The sequence below is a fragment of the Halichoeres trimaculatus genome, unplaced genomic scaffold (genome assembly GCF_033239565.1).
Source record: "Halichoeres trimaculatus isolate MK-OKI-2021-1 unplaced genomic scaffold, fHalTri1.1 fHalTri1_scaffold_2, whole genome shotgun sequence".
Taxonomy (NCBI): domain Eukaryota; kingdom Metazoa; phylum Chordata; class Actinopteri; order Labriformes; family Labridae; genus Halichoeres; species Halichoeres trimaculatus.
The window spans coordinates 14,582,651-14,599,673 of NW_027437180.1; the positions used below are offsets into that span (position 1 = coordinate 14,582,651).

At 38.1% G+C, this 17,023-nt stretch overlaps 2 protein-coding genes across 6 annotated transcripts in view; one reads left to right on the forward strand and one right to left on the reverse strand.

Annotated features, from left to right (window-relative positions):
* sclt1 (sodium channel and clathrin linker 1) overlaps positions 1-17,023 on the forward strand; it is a 39,341-nt gene that overhangs the window by 15,202 nt on the left and 7,116 nt on the right. The window contains exons 1-7 of one of the 5 annotated variants that reach the window (XM_074695820.1): positions 14,469-14,542; positions 14,849-14,918; positions 15,537-15,604; positions 16,098-16,150; positions 16,265-16,337; positions 16,414-16,469; positions 16,556-16,691. In XM_074695820.1, coding sequence (XP_074551921.1) covers positions 14,885-14,918; positions 15,537-15,604; positions 16,098-16,150; positions 16,265-16,337; positions 16,414-16,469; positions 16,556-16,691 — 420 coding nt within the window. In that variant the 5' untranslated portion in view covers positions 14,469-14,542; positions 14,849-14,884. Of the gene's footprint in view, positions 1-14,468; positions 14,543-14,848; positions 14,919-15,536; positions 15,605-16,094; positions 16,151-16,264; positions 16,338-16,413; positions 16,470-16,555; positions 16,692-17,023 lie in introns of those variants that run through there. The other 4 variants (XM_074695797.1, XM_074695812.1, XM_074695805.1 and 1 more) reach the window with 4 other exon arrangements.
* On the reverse strand, positions 1,477-11,541 carry phf11 (PHD finger protein 11). Its single transcript, XM_074664184.1, has 18 exons — positions 11,316-11,541; positions 7,940-8,044; positions 7,717-7,850; positions 7,560-7,591; positions 7,395-7,474; positions 7,184-7,254; positions 7,042-7,088; positions 4,632-4,702; positions 3,925-3,947; positions 3,761-3,846; positions 3,593-3,678; positions 3,471-3,478; positions 3,311-3,357; positions 3,189-3,235; positions 2,867-2,996; positions 2,421-2,774; positions 2,099-2,170; positions 1,477-1,611 (listed from the first exon to the last, which is right to left on the reverse strand). Exons 1-18 carry the CDS (start codon positions 11,424-11,426, stop codon positions 1,535-1,537), a joined length of 1,581 nt encoding a protein of 526 aa, XP_074520285.1. The 5' UTR covers positions 11,427-11,541; the 3' UTR covers positions 1,477-1,534.

The following is a 17,023-nucleotide window of genomic DNA, read 5'->3' on the forward strand; positions in this document are numbered from 1 at the left end:
AGGTATTTTGGACCATTCCTCCTTACCATTCATCACCAGTTAGGTTTTATGGTTGCTGAGCACTGATAGCGCACTTCAAGTCATCCCACAGATATTCCACTGATAATGGGTCTGGGGACTGCGATGGCCATTTCAGAACGTTGTACTTGTTCCCCCGCATGAGTGCCTGAGTAGATTCTGAGCTGTGGTTTTAGTCCCCACAGCATGATGGACCCTTCACAAAATTTTACTGCAAGTGTTTCTTGGAATGCTGTGTTTTCGCCACCATGCATAATGCCTCCTTCTCTGACCAAATAAGTCAATCTTTGTTTCATCAGTTCACAAGACCCTATTCCAAAATGAAGCTGGCTTGTCCAAATGTACTTTTGCATACCTCAAAACTACTCTGTATGTTGCGTGTGCGCAGAAAAGGCCTCTTCTGCATCATTCTCTCATACAGCTCCCCCCTGTGCAAATCGCGCTGAATTGTTGAATGATGCACAGTAACACCATCTGCACCAGGATGATGTTGTGGGTCTTTGGAGGTGGCCCGTGGGTTGTCTTTGACCATTCTCACATCCTTCGCCTTTACCTCTCCGGCCTGCCACTTCTGGTCTCAACAAGAACCGTGCCTGTGGCCCTACATTTTTTCACTAGGATCCTCACAGTGGAAACTGACAGCTGAAATCTCTGAGGTAGCTTTTGTAGCCTTCCCCTAAACCAAAATGTTGAACAATCTTAGTTTTCAAGTCACTTGAAATTTGTTTTGAGGCCCCCATGTTGCCGCTCTTCAGAGGAGAGTCAAAGAGAAGTATAAGTTTCAATTGGACACTTTATTTACCTTTTCTCATGGCTGGATGCAGCTGGCCATAAAGTTCAAAGCTTAATGATCTCACCAAACCAATTTTGTGTTCCAACTAATCAATTCTCAGTTTATCAGAAAATGAATGGTGTGCCAATGTAGTCATTTTCTGTTAAGACAGAGTAAATCATTATGCAGCCTCAGAGGGGTGCCTCAACATTTTCATACCACTGCACATGCACTTTAACTTTTCCATCCCTTTTGATTGGTTTTTCAGTTATTGTATTTTACCATTGTGAGCTTTTCACTCTCACACTTGATGTTTGGTTTTAAACTTGAAGGTCTGTTTGTGGGGTGGGAAGGTTGTTTATAAGGTAAAGCTGTACAGTTGTACAATTTTGAATGTTTTTTGTCTACATTCCAACTGTACTGTACATGAAATCTGCTTTATTAAAAATGTGAATATAAAACACTAAATAAAAAATGGTAATAAAAAAAACAAAAAAATGGTTTATCTAGTCATTCACTGATAAACATTAAAATAATCTAACAGAACTGTACCATTTCAATCTCAGAAACTTAATATAATTTAAATAGTAGTAACATTATATATATATATATATATATATATATATATATATATATATATATATATATATATATATATATATATATATATATATATAAACCACAGAACAACCAGCACCAGTGCCCATCTTGTTAACAGTGTCAAGTGAGGAACCCCTGATGGACTCATCTCAGCAGCGCTCGGGCGGCCTCTGCCATGGCTGCTGCTGCCTTCTCCAGCTCCCTCTGTTTTCTTTGCAGCTCTGTAAGACAATTTTTTCTCATTAGCAATTTCTAAAACTAATACATGATTTGGCTAGATGGTGGCACCTGAGGCCCCATTTCAATGACGTTTCACCTGACAACACAAAAACGCAGTGAAACAAACCTGTGTACACAGAAATGCTAAGGGACTAAAAGCGCTGTAGTATGAATGCTAGACCTGGAGTTGTCAATAAATAACTGTAGAGTGTATGGAAATGGTGGTGGCAGCGTGCCAGAAAAGTTCCATTCTGAAAATTTTCAATTTTAGGTTGGCCAAAACCCTGTTTCGGTGTAAACAAGAGGTAGAAACACAACAATACTTTTGCATTCCATCCTTACATTTTTGTTGTGTAAACAGACTTTGAAGCAGAGGGTTTTTCCTCTAGAAAGACCCGTTTAGGACGTCTTACATCCAAGACTCCAATGTAACTGGCTCAGCTTTCATCAAACTGTGAGCATTATGAGGTTATTACATGTTGTGATCACCTTTTTGCTGCTTTGCCACCAGCTTTTCAAGCTGCCCAGACGAAGACATCACTTTCAGAGCTTGGTCATAATCTGCGGAGACAGAGACAGAGACTTAGATTTGCTCACAGAGAGCTGCTTAGAGTTGGTTCAACTTGAGAACTGTCGAAGAACCAGCCCTCTGTTCCTCAGGTAAGAGCCTCGTCACTAAAAATGTCAGGAAACAGGAGCATAGTTTACAAACATAGATGAACTTCACTGATTGGGATAAAGACTATTTTTTAGAGGTTGAAACCAAAAGACAAAGGGGAAGAGACGTTTGGTGTTGGTTATTCCTGCTCACCAGTTTGGCTGGCCTGCTTGGACTGAATCTTCTCAGAGAGTTCATTCATCTCCTTCATGAAATCACTGAATATGGCTTGAGTGCATCCTGCAACGTTGCAGTTTTTCCAGAAGCTGGCAGAATCAATGGCGGACTCTGTGTTTGCAGAAGCTTCAGGAAAGACAGTTGGGGAAAGGAGGGATGTGGAGCAGGGCTCAGGTGGTGCCTGGGCTGAGCTGGGGCAAGGGTGAGAACCAGAAACACTGTCAGGTTTGGAGGCTTGAGGTGATGGAGCAGTGGAGCTATGGAGCAGGGCGGAGGGTTCAGCAGTTTGTGGATCAGGACTGTTGGTAGGACTCTGCTCAGGGTTGGACTCTAACAAATAACAGGAAGAAAAGCTCTTGGTGTTTAAAACAGTGACTACATTCAATGTCTCACTTGATTTGAAACTCTTTTAAACTCTTCACCTTTTTCTTTGCTCTCATCTGATTCTTCTGGGGTTGACTCGGTCTGAGAGTGGAGTTCAGTAATCGAGTCTGTTGGTGTGAATGAAGTTATGCAGTGCACAGGAGCTAGCAGACTCTGTGACTCATCATCCTGAGAGGGCACAACAGGGTTAAAGTTAGACAAGTATAACCACAGATGCAGAGCATAATAAAAAGTCAAAAAGTCATAGAAAAGCTGGAAAATTCAAGTTAGCTTCAAGAAATCATCAAAAATGTCAGAGAGAAAATCTGTCTCCTTATGATGTGAAAACAAACTGACAGGACTCTCTGAGTGTACACTTACATCACTATCTTCATCTCCGTCTCCATCTTTGCACTCTGGTTGATTTCCTGTGAAACGCAGTGAGAGTATGAAACCAAATCTGTTCGAGTCCATCATGTAAGACACTAAGAGTCTGAGCCTACCTGAGCCGTGGTTTAATCCGGACCCTGCAGGACTGTCAGTGTTGTTTCTGAGAAAAAAAGAACAACAACACATTACTGAACTCCTCTGTTAAGCTACTCATTGGTAACTGAAGTTCACCTTCCCCTCAGACATTCCTCCATACTGCTGAGTTGATCTTACCTGACCGGCTGAGGGAGCGTTGGGATGTACAGAAGAAGAGAATAGATGTTGATCAGTGTTTTAAGCGTCTTCAGTAACTCTGTAATGATTTTACTAATGAATAAATCAAAAACTGGACTTACTGAGAAGTCTGGAGGAACTTCAAAAATATCATCGTCTTCTATTGGGGCAAAGAGCACCGATCCTGTATTAGTTATAACCTCATCTGCTGAGGATATGGAGGTGATAATTGAGAGTTAGGAGCGCCTCAAAAAACACACAAAGAGGAAAATTTTGGAAGTATATTTAACCTGATTGGAATGGATTGTTTGATCGTCTTATGGATTTCTTCCTAACAGGGCAAACTTCTTCACTGTGACACAGGAGAAACACACAGCTTTTTAAAATGAAAAATTAATGACAGTTCTAGGCAAAGTGTGCAGCTTCTTAAAACTTTATGGTAATTTACACTTACTCATCATCTGAACTTTTTCGCCTCTGTATAAAAGAAAAAACACAATTAAAGGCACAGACTCACAGGCTTTAACTCAGTCTACTAGAGCACAAATCACTCTATTTAAGCTGTAAGTCACTCTCATAAAGCAAAAACCCACTTTAACCAAGCTCCACCTCACCCTAATAAAGCACAGAGTCAATCTAATATAGTTCCAACTTACTCTATTACAGCGGAGAAGTCACTAAAAATAAAGCACAAAGTCCCTCTATTAGAGCTCTAACTCACACAAGTTAATTATGGTCAGTCACATAAAACATAAACACAGTCTAATAAAGCTCCAACACAGTCTATAAACCCTAACTTACTCTGATAGAGCTCTAAATCCCCCTTATTAAACTTTAAAATCACTCCACAAGGCACTAACAAACTCCATTAAGCTGTCACCCACTCAAATAAGCACTCACCCTTTTGAAGCTCTTGATCACAGTAATACAGTTTGTACCAATACTTAAACACTAGCTAACTCTTAAATGCTCTAAAGCTGACTCACACTAGTAAAGCACAAAGTCACTTTAATAAAACTCCAACTCTCTCCAAGTAAGCTCTATATTACACTAATGAAGCACAAAGTCACTGAAATAAAGCTCCAAATCACTGAGGTAAAGCACTAAATCACTGTAATAAAGCTGCAACTCCCTCTTAGTTCCTGAGTACCAAAGACTTACCTTGGACACTGTACTGTTGGATGAGTTGGCGTCACTGCTGCGCACAGACGGCCCTGCTCCTGAACACTCTCCTGTTGAGGTAGACAGCTTTAACCCCTTGCTGCCTAAATTAGTTTATAGTTATATACAACAATTGTTTTGTAGTCTTACAGATGTTAAATTAAGTGGAGACTGTCTGTGAATGTATATACGGCACATATGTGAGATATATATATATATATATATACACACACACACACAGGGCTTGAAGCAGGAAAAAACATGTGCCTTAAGGAGGGGGATAACATTTATTATAATTGTTGTTAGTTATAATAATAAAATAATAATAATAATAATAATAATAATAATAATAAATATAATAATAATCGTAGTAACACGAATTTTCTGTTGCACTCACACGGTCGGGAGCGAAACAGCGGCAGTACCTGTGGCCGTCGCTGCCGGTGGGGTCGATGTGTGGGAGAGAGCACGGACGGATGCTCGATGACCCGGGTCAGAAGCATGGCGAGTTAAAACTTTTTTCCCGCTGCTGCCATACAGGAGCTTTCTTAAGCACGGAACACAAAAACAAGCTCCTGCCTGCCTTAGCTTCTTACACCAGGTGCTGTGAGGCTGTCCATCTGGCCCGAGCTCCTCAATCCAACCCCAGCGCCACTTATTTTTTATCTTCTCTTCCCATCTTAACGTATCTTCGCCTGGCTGAATGAAATCCATGTTGCCTGTTTTAATTTGCCGCCGATGGTTTAGTCACCAACGTGCATGGAAAAAAAAAAAAACGTCCCACTCTGCCTCTGATTGGCTATATCTCTGTGGTTACCTTTAGAGTGCCTGGAGAGAGAGGGTTGCGATGACTCCGTTTACAGCAACGGTTCAGTTTTTACACAGCAATGGCGGAACATGGGGCCCCTCAAAAGTTCCCGGAAGTTAGCGCAAGCTAACTGCCACTCAATGCATTTCAATGTACGGAGCACACTTGTTCCAGGTAAAATGTTTAAGTATTGACATTTTCATACCAGAAGGACATTGGAATTACATTGAAACGAACAATTAATTACGTTGGCGTATTTTTCCCGTCTAGATTAAAGGATTTAGAGAATATTAAGAGATAAAAGTTTAGGCTACTACACTGGATAACGATAACAACCAGTGTAACAGGCGGATAACTGCAAATTCTGCTCTGTAACTATAACTTAATCCTGCCCTGTTGATTTATAGTAGCAAGGTTAATGTGAAAGAGTTGTGATTGCAGCTGTAATAGCTGTTTTTGTGGATTGGAAGAGAGCAGAACCTAATTGACACAACACAAACCAAGTTTATCTGCATAGTTATATTTTTCATACATATGTAACATGTGTGTCATGTAACAAGTTCTATTCTTGACATTATTCCCTTAGTGGGATTTAGATAGTACGTTGTATACTATACATTTCAAATTTCCTAGTGGTCTGGTATTTGAAAATGTGTCAATGTGCACATGCATTGTTTGAATGTGATTGCCTCTCATATTTTTTTTGTTAAAATCTTTGTCTGTCACAGCTTAATTGCTCCTTCCAACTTTAGTCACCCATGTCTGTCTTCTGTCCCTGTCTTTGGGAAAGCCATACATGTAGACACCTTTCTCTGAGCGGTTGGAGCAACCCCATGCAGCACAGTACACCATGGTGAAGACTGTATCAAGGACATCATAGTGGAAATGACACAAAACAGCTTGTCATGCTAATCTGTTTGACTTTTGTCAATAAATTTTTTAAGGAATTCATTGTGGTCTTCAGTTTTTTGGGAAAAAAAAAACAGTTGTGTGAGTTACTATGCATATCTCAGAGTCGATAGTCTATTCAATATTCAATTTAATTTACAATAATTATATATTAGAGCAGCTATTGTGCTGTTGTCAGGTTTATTGTATAGTAGTCAATTAGGAAATTAATGATTTGTCAGTCTGCCGAACTCGTCTTAAAAAAAATCTATGGAAAAATTACAATTTTATTGCAGTTAACGAAGATATAGGTTTTGTAAACGTAAATACAACACAAAGTATTTTTTTGACATTCTTTACCGATTATCGTTGTTTTCCAAATATTTTTGTGTTGCCCGCCAACCAACTGCCGGAAACTTTTTGAGGCTACATGGACCACGTGATTGGCCGGCTTTTTGAACCTCCGTTGTCACCACTCTCTCTCTCTCCAGGCGCTCTAGGCCAGACCGACCTGCAGGATTTCAAAATCAGGCAGAAGCTTCAAGCCCTGTGAGTTGTGTGTGTGTATATGAATCAATAGACGTTAACGGGATGCAAAGCTCATCTCAGCTGCATCGAGACCTGACTGGGTATGTTGCGATTCAGCAACAACAGGCATCAAGGGTTTATTTCGTTAACAGATTTGCGACACAGTCTGCTCTGAGCAGGACTCACTGGTTGTGTCCTTGTGTGATGAAGGAGCGTGTTTGTCACAGTACGACCTGAAAACACACACATATCAATCCTGATGAGCTGTCAGTTCTTCAAGTAAAAACAAAGAAATAACTAAAGATATCAGAGAAACAAAAACACTTACATGTTTCCTCTGTTAGACAAACTATCCAAGGGGACATCCCCCTCTTTATTCTCACAAGTGAGGCAGTTACTCTGAAGGTCAAACAGAGAAATGGTTAAAAGTGACTTATTTGAACCATCCTGTTGTGTCTGCTTGAGTGACATTTTCCAGACACCACTGCTCTTTGTCGATGAAATTAAATTCTGTGGCCAGATAGGTTTATCATTCAGACCTTCAGTGCTCCAGCTTCACTGGGATTTCTGGGAGCTGCACTCTTTTTTGTAGTAAATGTGCGTCGCCTAACAGGGTTGTCTGGAAGGGAAAAAGATCAGAACTCAAAGTATGGACGTTCATGAAACAGTGTTAAGAGAAAGAAGTTCACTAATCTCCAACTTACTCTGCAAACCCTGGTGTTTTGAGCAGTAAATCCTGACACATGGAGAACAAAGTCAGATCAGTTACAGCTCAAATAACATAACTTTAAAAAGCTGGCTCTTTGTCATGCTAAACAGAAGACTATTTTCAATGCTAATAAGCACTTGTGTTGGACTAACCCGTATCTCCCTTCACGTGTGTGCTCAAAAGAATGGGCTTTGTCCTCAACAGCACACGGATAGTGATAGGATTTCTTACACAGTCCGAATTCACAACCAGAAGTTGCACCTTTCCCATTGCATTTGGAACATTTCTGGGATACAAAATAGATAAATTTACATAAAGAAAAACTTAAATCAGCTTGGAGGCAAAACCCTTTTTAAAAGAATCAAAGTACTTCACCAGCTTTTGTCCACGTTTCACTTCGTCACGCACGGCATCCACAGAGAAACCAAACAGGTCATCTTCCTGTGGAGAATCCTCGCAATAAATTCCAGAGGAAAAAAGCTGTAGGGATAAAAACAACATGAGGAGAAAGGAAATCTGTAATTGTGTGTTCGTTCCTAAAATACAAAAATGTTTAATACATTCAAAGTAAAAAAAAAAAAAACTCTGTTCTAAAAATTAGCATAAGATCTACACAAGATGAGGTCATCACATGAGGGAGAGGCCTCTAACACCAAGGTCTGCCCTTACTGGCCTACAGAGGGCTGACCAATCAGAGGAAAGGGGGTTTGTGGAAAGGGAGCCTACAAGAGACAGCAGCTAAAAAGAGGAGTGTCAGACAGATGCTGAAATTGAAATAAGGGTTTTCAAAAAGTTTTTATTAGCTGTAAACCATGTAAGGATATTATGGGGGCACCAGAGAGACCAAAGACTACAAAAGCCCCTTTAAAATATCCCCTTTTTAAGTTGCAGCATTTGTTCAGATGACAAGCAAAATGCTATCTACAGAAAGCCTGCTTAGAAAAAATTACATATGACTTTTTTCGACATTTGCCATTTTTTAAAGACAGACCAACCGAGGAAAGAGCTGGGCTCCGTTTTTGTGAATGCTTAGTTCACAAAAGTTTTGTTATCAGAATAATTAAAAGTAGCTCATATTATAGGTCTGGAGTGATTTAACACTGAATGACACTTGCTCAGTATTTACTGCGTGGGAAACCTGGTTACTCCTGTGCGTAATGTCACATAATCTGCATTAATTTAACATGCATGCAATAATCTCATTAAAGTAAATGTATGCACGTGTTAGGTAGTAGTTTAGAAGAGAGACTTCTTTGTAAACAACCTTTCCCTCACTTACTAAACAGTTCTTTTCTTTCCTAACTCTTTTTATCCATGTTTTTTTGCAATTGACAAACATTTGTAAAGGACAGTTGTATAACTCTGGGGCAGCATGTCAATAAACTTGTTCCCCCCTCCCTCTTCCTACCTACCCACCCATCTCAGGTCTAAACAAACCAGGGACATAAAACATATTAACAATCAATCAGCATCCTGCACACACATATGCATGTACAACAGGTGACGGACAATCCTCGAGAGACAAAAAACAGAGGAGTCAAGGAATTAGTGACATTCAATAACCAATTGAAAACAGCATAGCAGTATATAAAACATATGCTTGTTTATTTTCAACAGTTCATTTAGTTCAATTAATTATGAACGTGAAACGTGAAGAGATAAACACATATAAGTATGTATGTACTGGCTGTTCATCCATGAACTGACATGGACTTATACATACACAGGACCTAAAAGGGCGGTAGGAATAGATAAAAAGAAAGGTAAAACTGAGAGTACAGGGGAAAGCAGCTTGCATGAGGAGGTAGATGAGTCAGAAGAGCAATTTAGTCTTTATCTGGATCTGGGGATGAGCTTTTACTTTAATCCAGTGAGTATGTGATAGAGGATGAGCCATCTTACCTCATATAAAAATAAAAATAAAAATAAAAATAAAAATAAAAATAAAAATATTTATAATAATAAAAATCTGACAAAAGCGGACAAAATAAAAACTCAATCGCCTTTGACATGGTTGAACATCCTTTCATTATAAAATCCTTACACAAATTTGGCCTTAGAGAGAATTTTTTAAGTATTATTGGAATGCTCTACAATGGAATCAACAGCTCTGTATCACAAAGGTCATGGAACTCTCTCAAAATTTGATAAAAGAGGGGCATAAGACAAGGATGTGGTTGTTCACCTTTGCTGTTAACAATGGTTGCAAAAATGTTATTGCTTTTGATCAAAAGTAGTGATATTGAAGGTTGGATGTGATGGGGAGGCGAATAATAATAAGTCTGTTGATAGGTGCCACCACTTTACTTTTAAAGAATAATAATCAAATCTCATCAGTTTTACAAACACAATCATTCCACAGAGGCTTCTGGAGTACAACTGAATTTAGATATATGTGAAATTCTGACCTTACATGATCACCCTTTGCAACCATTATACAACATAAAAGTGAAAAAGGAAGTTAAATATCTGAGGACTGTTATCTCCAAGGATGACACCATATCAGACAAAAGAAATGTGTGGGATAAAATTGATAATTATAAATCTGTTTCAGATAGATGGTTACAGAGATATATGACAAATTTTGGGTAAAAAAAACCCACTAACCAAGATGGAGAGTCTTTCAAGACTCATTTACCCAGCATGTTCACTACCTCTCAAAGAGAAAATGATAGAACATATTAACAGGATCAATTTCAAGTTCATTTGGAGAAACAAATACTAGTACATAAAGAAAAGACGACATGGTCAAAAATTATGGGGATGGTGGTGGAAATGTGATTGAATTTGATACCATGAATGGTGTTTTAAACTCAAATGGTTGAAATCCTACATTCAAAACAAGCACTCTATATGGTCTATCATTCCCAAATGATTATTCCAGAAAGTGGGTGGAAAATACCTTAACTATGTTGTGATTTCAACTGTGACTTCTTGTTTAACCTTCTGCTCTCCATCAACAGGTCTTGCTCCACTTAACACACCTATATCGAATAATAGATATGAGCTCCTAAAGAACCAATCTGTATATTTAGAAGAGGTTTAGATGGTTTAGAGGTTAGATTTTTGGGCGGATGCTCATTGTATGTATGATTGAGGGAACTTATTAAGTTTTATGCAATTTTGTGAACATTTTCAACTAACATGAACTTTATTATTGTTATTTTTTAAACAAGATTATAAAAGCCATCCTAACCTAAGTGAGAGCAAATGTTAAAGAATACATTATCCACTCTCAGGTATTGCCTGGACTGAGACAGCTTTGCATTCAAGGTTATGATTTGCGTGAGGATAAATGCACAAACAAATTTCTTTAGACAACTTTTTCTACAGCAGCTTTACCCTAATCTAATTAAAAGAAAATGTATACTTCAAAATTATAAGGAATATGGAATAAGGAGGATGTATTTCATGTCCATTACCTCCAAGAGTGAAGGAATTAAATTCTAGCATCTTAAATAAAAATTTTCCCACAAAACATTTTTTAAATACGATATTTAATATAGAGATGAATAACTATACTTTTTGTGACAAAGATATTGAAAATTTGGATAATGTGTTTTGGGATGTGAGTGTCCCATGCATTCTGGATTTAGAAAGAAGAAAGTTCAGTGAAGGACGAGAAGATTTCGTATTTTTAAAGGTCTGTGACAGAAATGATCCAATGACTGTGCCATGTTTTGCAGGCACAGTAGGGCCTGTGTATGAGGGAGTAAATCTGTGGTTTTTAAGTAGTAGGGTCAGAGCTTACCAAACAGTTCTGGTGCGCCGTCACATTCTCCTTGCTCGACAGAGCTCCGGTTACTTTCGTCTCTTCAGACCGTTGACAAAGTACACAGAACACTTCGTGATGCCTTTTCATCCTTAACCGAAAACAAACTCCCTCGCTGTCTAAATCAAACTGAATATTTGCAACATGCAGACTCTTTTCCGTTTACGCGCGATATGGACTCTGTTGTTGCCAAGTTTGACTGAAAATATCCTCCTTTGAGCTTTCTTAGTACGTCTGCTCACTTGTCTTGTACTATGGTAAAAGTCTCTCAAACCTGGCAACCCGATTTTCTATTTTCAGTTTCGTTTCTGGCTTTCTCCGTCAGCACTGGAACCTGGAACACATACTACAAAGACCAACAGGGTAGAAAAACTAAAGGACATGAACAAATTAATCATTTAACTCCTTATACACAAAAATATATATATTTTTAATTATAGGTAGGAATACAAACATGACCCTCGAGCTGCATCTCAACAAAAAAGGATATAATGTAAATGTTTATTTTTAATTTTTTTATTTTATATATGTTGGCATTATGGCAAATGCTTAAACTTTCGCGCTGGCTCTGCTGCAACTGGTATCCACTGTAAACAAGAAACGATAGATGACTGATGTTTGTCACGCTTCAATTAAGCCAATCATAGACAAGCAACATGGTCCTATCCTTCCCGGTTTTGTAAAATGTATCTTGTTATCAGTGAAATGTATTTTGTGATTTGTGATATTTCTTTGCGTTCAGTGAAATGTATTTTTTTATTGTTCCGCAAATATGTGTTAATATACACAACCGTTCAAAAGTTTGGGGTCACCCTGACAATTTTGTGTTTTCCATGAAAATGCACAATTTAATTATCACTTGAGTTGTAAAATGTATAGAAAATATAGTCAACACATTGACAAGGTAAAAAATAATGATTTTTATTTCAAAAGATTTTTGTTTCCCTTCAAACTTAGCTTTCGTCAACAAATCCACTCCCAGGAAATACAGCTTTACAGACCCTTGGCATTCTGGCTGTTAATTTGCTGAGGTAATCTGGAGAAATTTCACCCCACACTTCTAGAAGCTCCTCCCACAAGTTGGATTGGCTAGATTGACACTTCTTGTGTACCATAAGGTCAAGCTGCTCCCACAATAGCTCAGTGGGGTTGAGATCAGGTGACTGCACTGGCCACTCCATTACAGATAGAATACCAGCTTCCTGTTTCTTCTCTAAATAGTTCTCGCACAATTTGGAGGTGTGCTTTGGGTCATTGTCTTGTTGCAGGATGAATTGGCTCCAATCAAATCTATCCACAGGGTATGGCATGGCGTTGCAAAATGGAGTGATAGCCTCCCCTATTCAAAATCCCTTTGCCCTTGAACAAATCTCCCACCTTACCAGCACCAAAGCAACTCCAGACCATCATGTTACCTCCACCTTGCTTGATAGATAGCTTCAGGCACTCTTCCGGCATCTTTACCATTGTTCTGCGTCTCACAAATGTTCTTCTGTGTAATCCAAATACCTCAGACTTTGATTTGTCTGTCCATATCATTTTTTTCTTCCTTTGTCCAATGTCTGTGTTCTTTTGCCCATTTTAATCTTTTTCTTTTATCTGCCAGTCTCAGATATATGGCTTTTTCTTCGCCACTCTGCCCTGAAGGCCAGCATCCTGGAGTCGCCTCTTCACTGCAGACGTTGACACTGGCATTTTTCAGGTATTGTTAATTGAAGGTGCCAGATGAGGACCTGTGAGGTGCCTATTTCTCAAACTAGAGACTCTTATGTACTTATCTTCATGCTCAGTTGTGCAGAGGGGCCTTCCACTTCTCTTTTGACTCTAGTTAGAGCCTGTTTTTGCTGTTCTCAGAAGAGAGTAGTACACACCATTTCAGTTTCTTGGCAATTTCTCGCATGGACTAGCCTTCTTTTCTCAGAACAAGAATAGACTGTCGAGTTTCACGTGAAAGTTCTCTTTTTCTGGCCATTTTGAACGTTTAATCAACCCCACAAATGTGATTCTCCAGATACTCAACCTGCTCAAAGGAAGGTCAATTTTATAGCTTCTCTAACCAGCTAAAGTGTATTCAGCTGTGCCAACACAATTGCACAAGGGTTTTCTAATCATCCATTAGCCTTCTGACGCAATGAGCCAACACATTACCAATAGAGCTCTGGAGTGATAGTTGCAGGAAATGGGCCTGAATACGCCTTTGTTGATATTGCACCAAAACCCAGACATTTGCAGCTAAAATAGTCATCTACCACATTAACAATGTATAGAGTACATTCTGATTAGTTTAAAGTTATCTTCATTGAAAAAAAATCTTTCAAAAGCAAGGACATTTCTAAGTGTGTATGTATATATACATTTGTGTGTGTGTGTGTGTGTGTGTGTGTGTGTGTGTGTGTGTGTGTGTGTGTGTGTGTGTGTGTGTGTGTGTGTGTGTGTGTGAGAGAGAGAGTGTATGTGTGTGTGTTCTGACATATTCATTTTTTTATGACAAATTTATTTTTGTTTTCTGAGATTTATTGGTGTTCTGTGAAATATATTTGTCTTTTTTGAAAGATATTTGTGTCTACAAAACTTATTTGTGTTTTTGAAATATATTTTTGTTCTGAGATATATTTTTTGTGTTTTGTGAAATGTAATTTTGCACTGTTGAGGAGCAAGTTAAAGATAGAAAAAATCAATTAAACAACACATTACATGTTATAGGAAAACACCCAACAAGAGTGTGTTAAGTGCAGAGAGGGTTAGACAGTTAGGCAGGATCTTTAGCATGGAGAAAATAGCTGGAGGACAAAGGCAGGAAGTCCTAAGGAAGGCTACAAGCAATAGGAAAATGTTTTATAAGAAATGACAGTGGTAATGTGACAGAGTAATAGGAAACATGGAGAAATAAAAAATAAAAATAAAAAAAAATAAACAACAAACACAAGCCTGGACCCAGGTTGTAACCATATATATATATATATATATATATATATATATATATATATATATATATATATATATATATATATATATATATATATATATGTGTGTGTGTGTGTGTGTGTGTGTGTGTGTGTGTGTGTGTGTGTGTGTGTGTGTGTGTGTGTCAGTTAAAGTGTGAAACCGGAGAAAACCAGAGGGTGGCAGCAATGCACCATGGAGAATGTTAACCGCGATAACCCCCGAAGAAGAGGAATAAGCAACAGCAGAAGAAGACAGACAAAGTAAGCCAGGGTTCATGTATTTCTTTGATTTTACTTGCTGAATGTGTGGATATACGTTTTAATGCCATTAACCACTAAGTTGCTTGTACTTCACCTGAGTATTTCCATTTCAGGAACATTAGAAGCTTAATTGTTAGTCAATGTTTGTTTAAACCACATCTAACTCTGCAGATAGCACAGGATAACACAGCATTTTTGTTTTGAATTTTACTAAGAATGAAAGTGTTTTGAGGTTTTTTGAGAAACTGTTTTAAAAAGTCCAATAGCCTTGGTTGCAAACGTCCCGATTCACCTCTCATTCTGTAGGTTTGCTTCTCTTTTTAACCTATTCAGAAAATCACCATGGAAGCAGAGGTGGAGTTTTTACGAGACCAAGGTAAAAACAGGGCCGATTCGGGTTACCATTTTTTGTTTAACATGTAGTTATTCATCATTTTCACTCATAAATATGGTACAAAAACTGCATCACAAAAGGAAAATGTTAATGGTTTGACTGGCTGATTATACAAATAGAAACATAGAAAGGGGGATTAGTAGTAGGAGTTGTGGTAGACGCATAAACTGACTGAAATAATCCTCTCTGACACTCAGTTATCACATTGAAACAGATTCCATAGAAAATAATAGAGATCAAAGTACAACTCATGTGCTCTTTATGTGCTATACGATGCGTTTCTAGCTTTCTATATTGTAACATACAGATAAAAGATAAATACAAGACACAAAACAGCTTCTGTCGCATCATAATGTCAGTGCAGTAATATGCACGGAGACAAATCACAAATGGTACTGACACCCAACATATGGATGGACAATAAATAAAATGGTGAATTACATTTTCATTCCCCTTTAGAAACTATGAACTGGTATATAATTTTCATATTTATATTAATATATATTCATATTTAACTTTTAGACATAGTCTGTGCACAAACCTGATAAATTTCCAAGTGAAGCAAAGATGTGTTTTATAGTATTGTTTGTTTGTTTTTAGTTCACAGGTTGAATTCTGCTCTCAGCCAGTATCAGTCTGAAAACCATCCTCATTTCACACCATCCCAGGTAAACTTCAGTCACACAGAAAATCTCATCACTGACTCTTTTTTTATTAACTTTTTGTGATTTTCAATTTGGCCTTTTAATGAAATTATAGTATGCATCATTCAGAAAAAGCTAAGCAAAATAACACATCAAATTTAAATGTTTGGCTGCTATTACACTTTCAGTGGGCCTAAGCATTAATGGATTAAATGACATCCTACCAAAATTGTGTTCCCTCATCAGTCTGACACTATGGTGCCCATATCCAATATTTATTTCAAATAGTTGATATCTGGTGAGTACAAATGCCATTGATACAATTTATGTGCCCATCAAATATTCCAGGGACCCTACATTCCTCATTGTTAGAGGCACTGCCATCTTAGGCAGAATATGCGTATGATTAAAAAAAAAGTGTTTTTTATGTCAATAAAAATAGGAGTCGCAAAATTTTCTATAAATAGATAAACCTTAATGCTAACCCTCAGCCCCTGCATCTTTCGTTGGTCAGCAGGTTGAAGAGACCAGACAATCAGAGTCCACTGCACCCTGGCTCTCAGATAGAAGGTTGAAAATTCTTTCCTTCGCAACATTGACTCTTTTGAGTTGTCTTAATGCTAGTAGATTGGAATGCGGACAAATGATTACATGTTTAACATCTTGAGCTGATCTGTGTTGTAGTGTTATGGCTCCTCTGATCGCAGAATATGATCGGCACATGAATGAAATGACTGAACAGCTGAAGACATACCAGGTGAAAGTCAATAACACAAGAAAAGAAAAATGATGAAATGTGGAAACACACTCATTTTTCACTTTTTAATCAACAGGCACTGATGTCAGATGTGAAAGTTAAGCTGGAGAGGGTTGTCAAAGAGAATGAAAGGTGGTAAAATCCCACTGGTGTCAATGATTCATGAGAATTTAGACATAAGAAAAAAGTCCTTTTAAAAAACCTTCCTTCTTTCCCAGGCTGCATACAGAGCAAAGAGAGTTGGTGGAAAGACAGCTGAATGCCCTGCCAGCAGCATCGAGTGTGGACGGGGGCACACTGGAGGAGGATTTAATCGTCAAAAATCTCCAGGAACAGATCCAGTTGTCTGAACAGGTCGGCATGTGTTCATATAAAGTGTTTATCCTCTGTAGACTTATTTAAACATTAGAAAATAATGTGAATCACATTGCAGTGGCTTGTTACCATTAGATCACAAAAACAGGCAAATGTCATGGCAAAACCAAAGAATTAATTTTTAATGTTTGATGTCATCAAACTTAAGAAATGTGTTCTTTCCTTCAAAAGGGACATCGCCATGCTATGATTGGGCTTTGTACAAAAAACCAAAGACAAGGCAATCAATTTGTTCATTTATTTAGCCCTAAGTTGTCAGACAGCACCTTTGGCATCGAGTGCTGCTTGTCAGTTAGTAGTTCAATGCTCAT

Bases quoted from the DNA above. Each gene is read 5' to 3' on its own strand.
- phf11 (XM_074664184.1), bottom strand. From the start codon at position 11,426: ATGAAAAGGCATCACGAAGTGTTCTGTGTACTTTGTCAACGGTCTGAA. The intron at 7,851-7,939 runs GTGAAGTACTTT...TTTGTATCCCAG, and splicing joins TGAAACGTGGACAAAAGCTG to AAATGTTCCAAATGCAATGG. The intron at 3,236-3,310 runs GTAGGCTCAGAC...TGCGTTTCACAG, and splicing joins CGGATTAAACCACGGCTCAG to GAAATCAACCAGAGTGCAAA.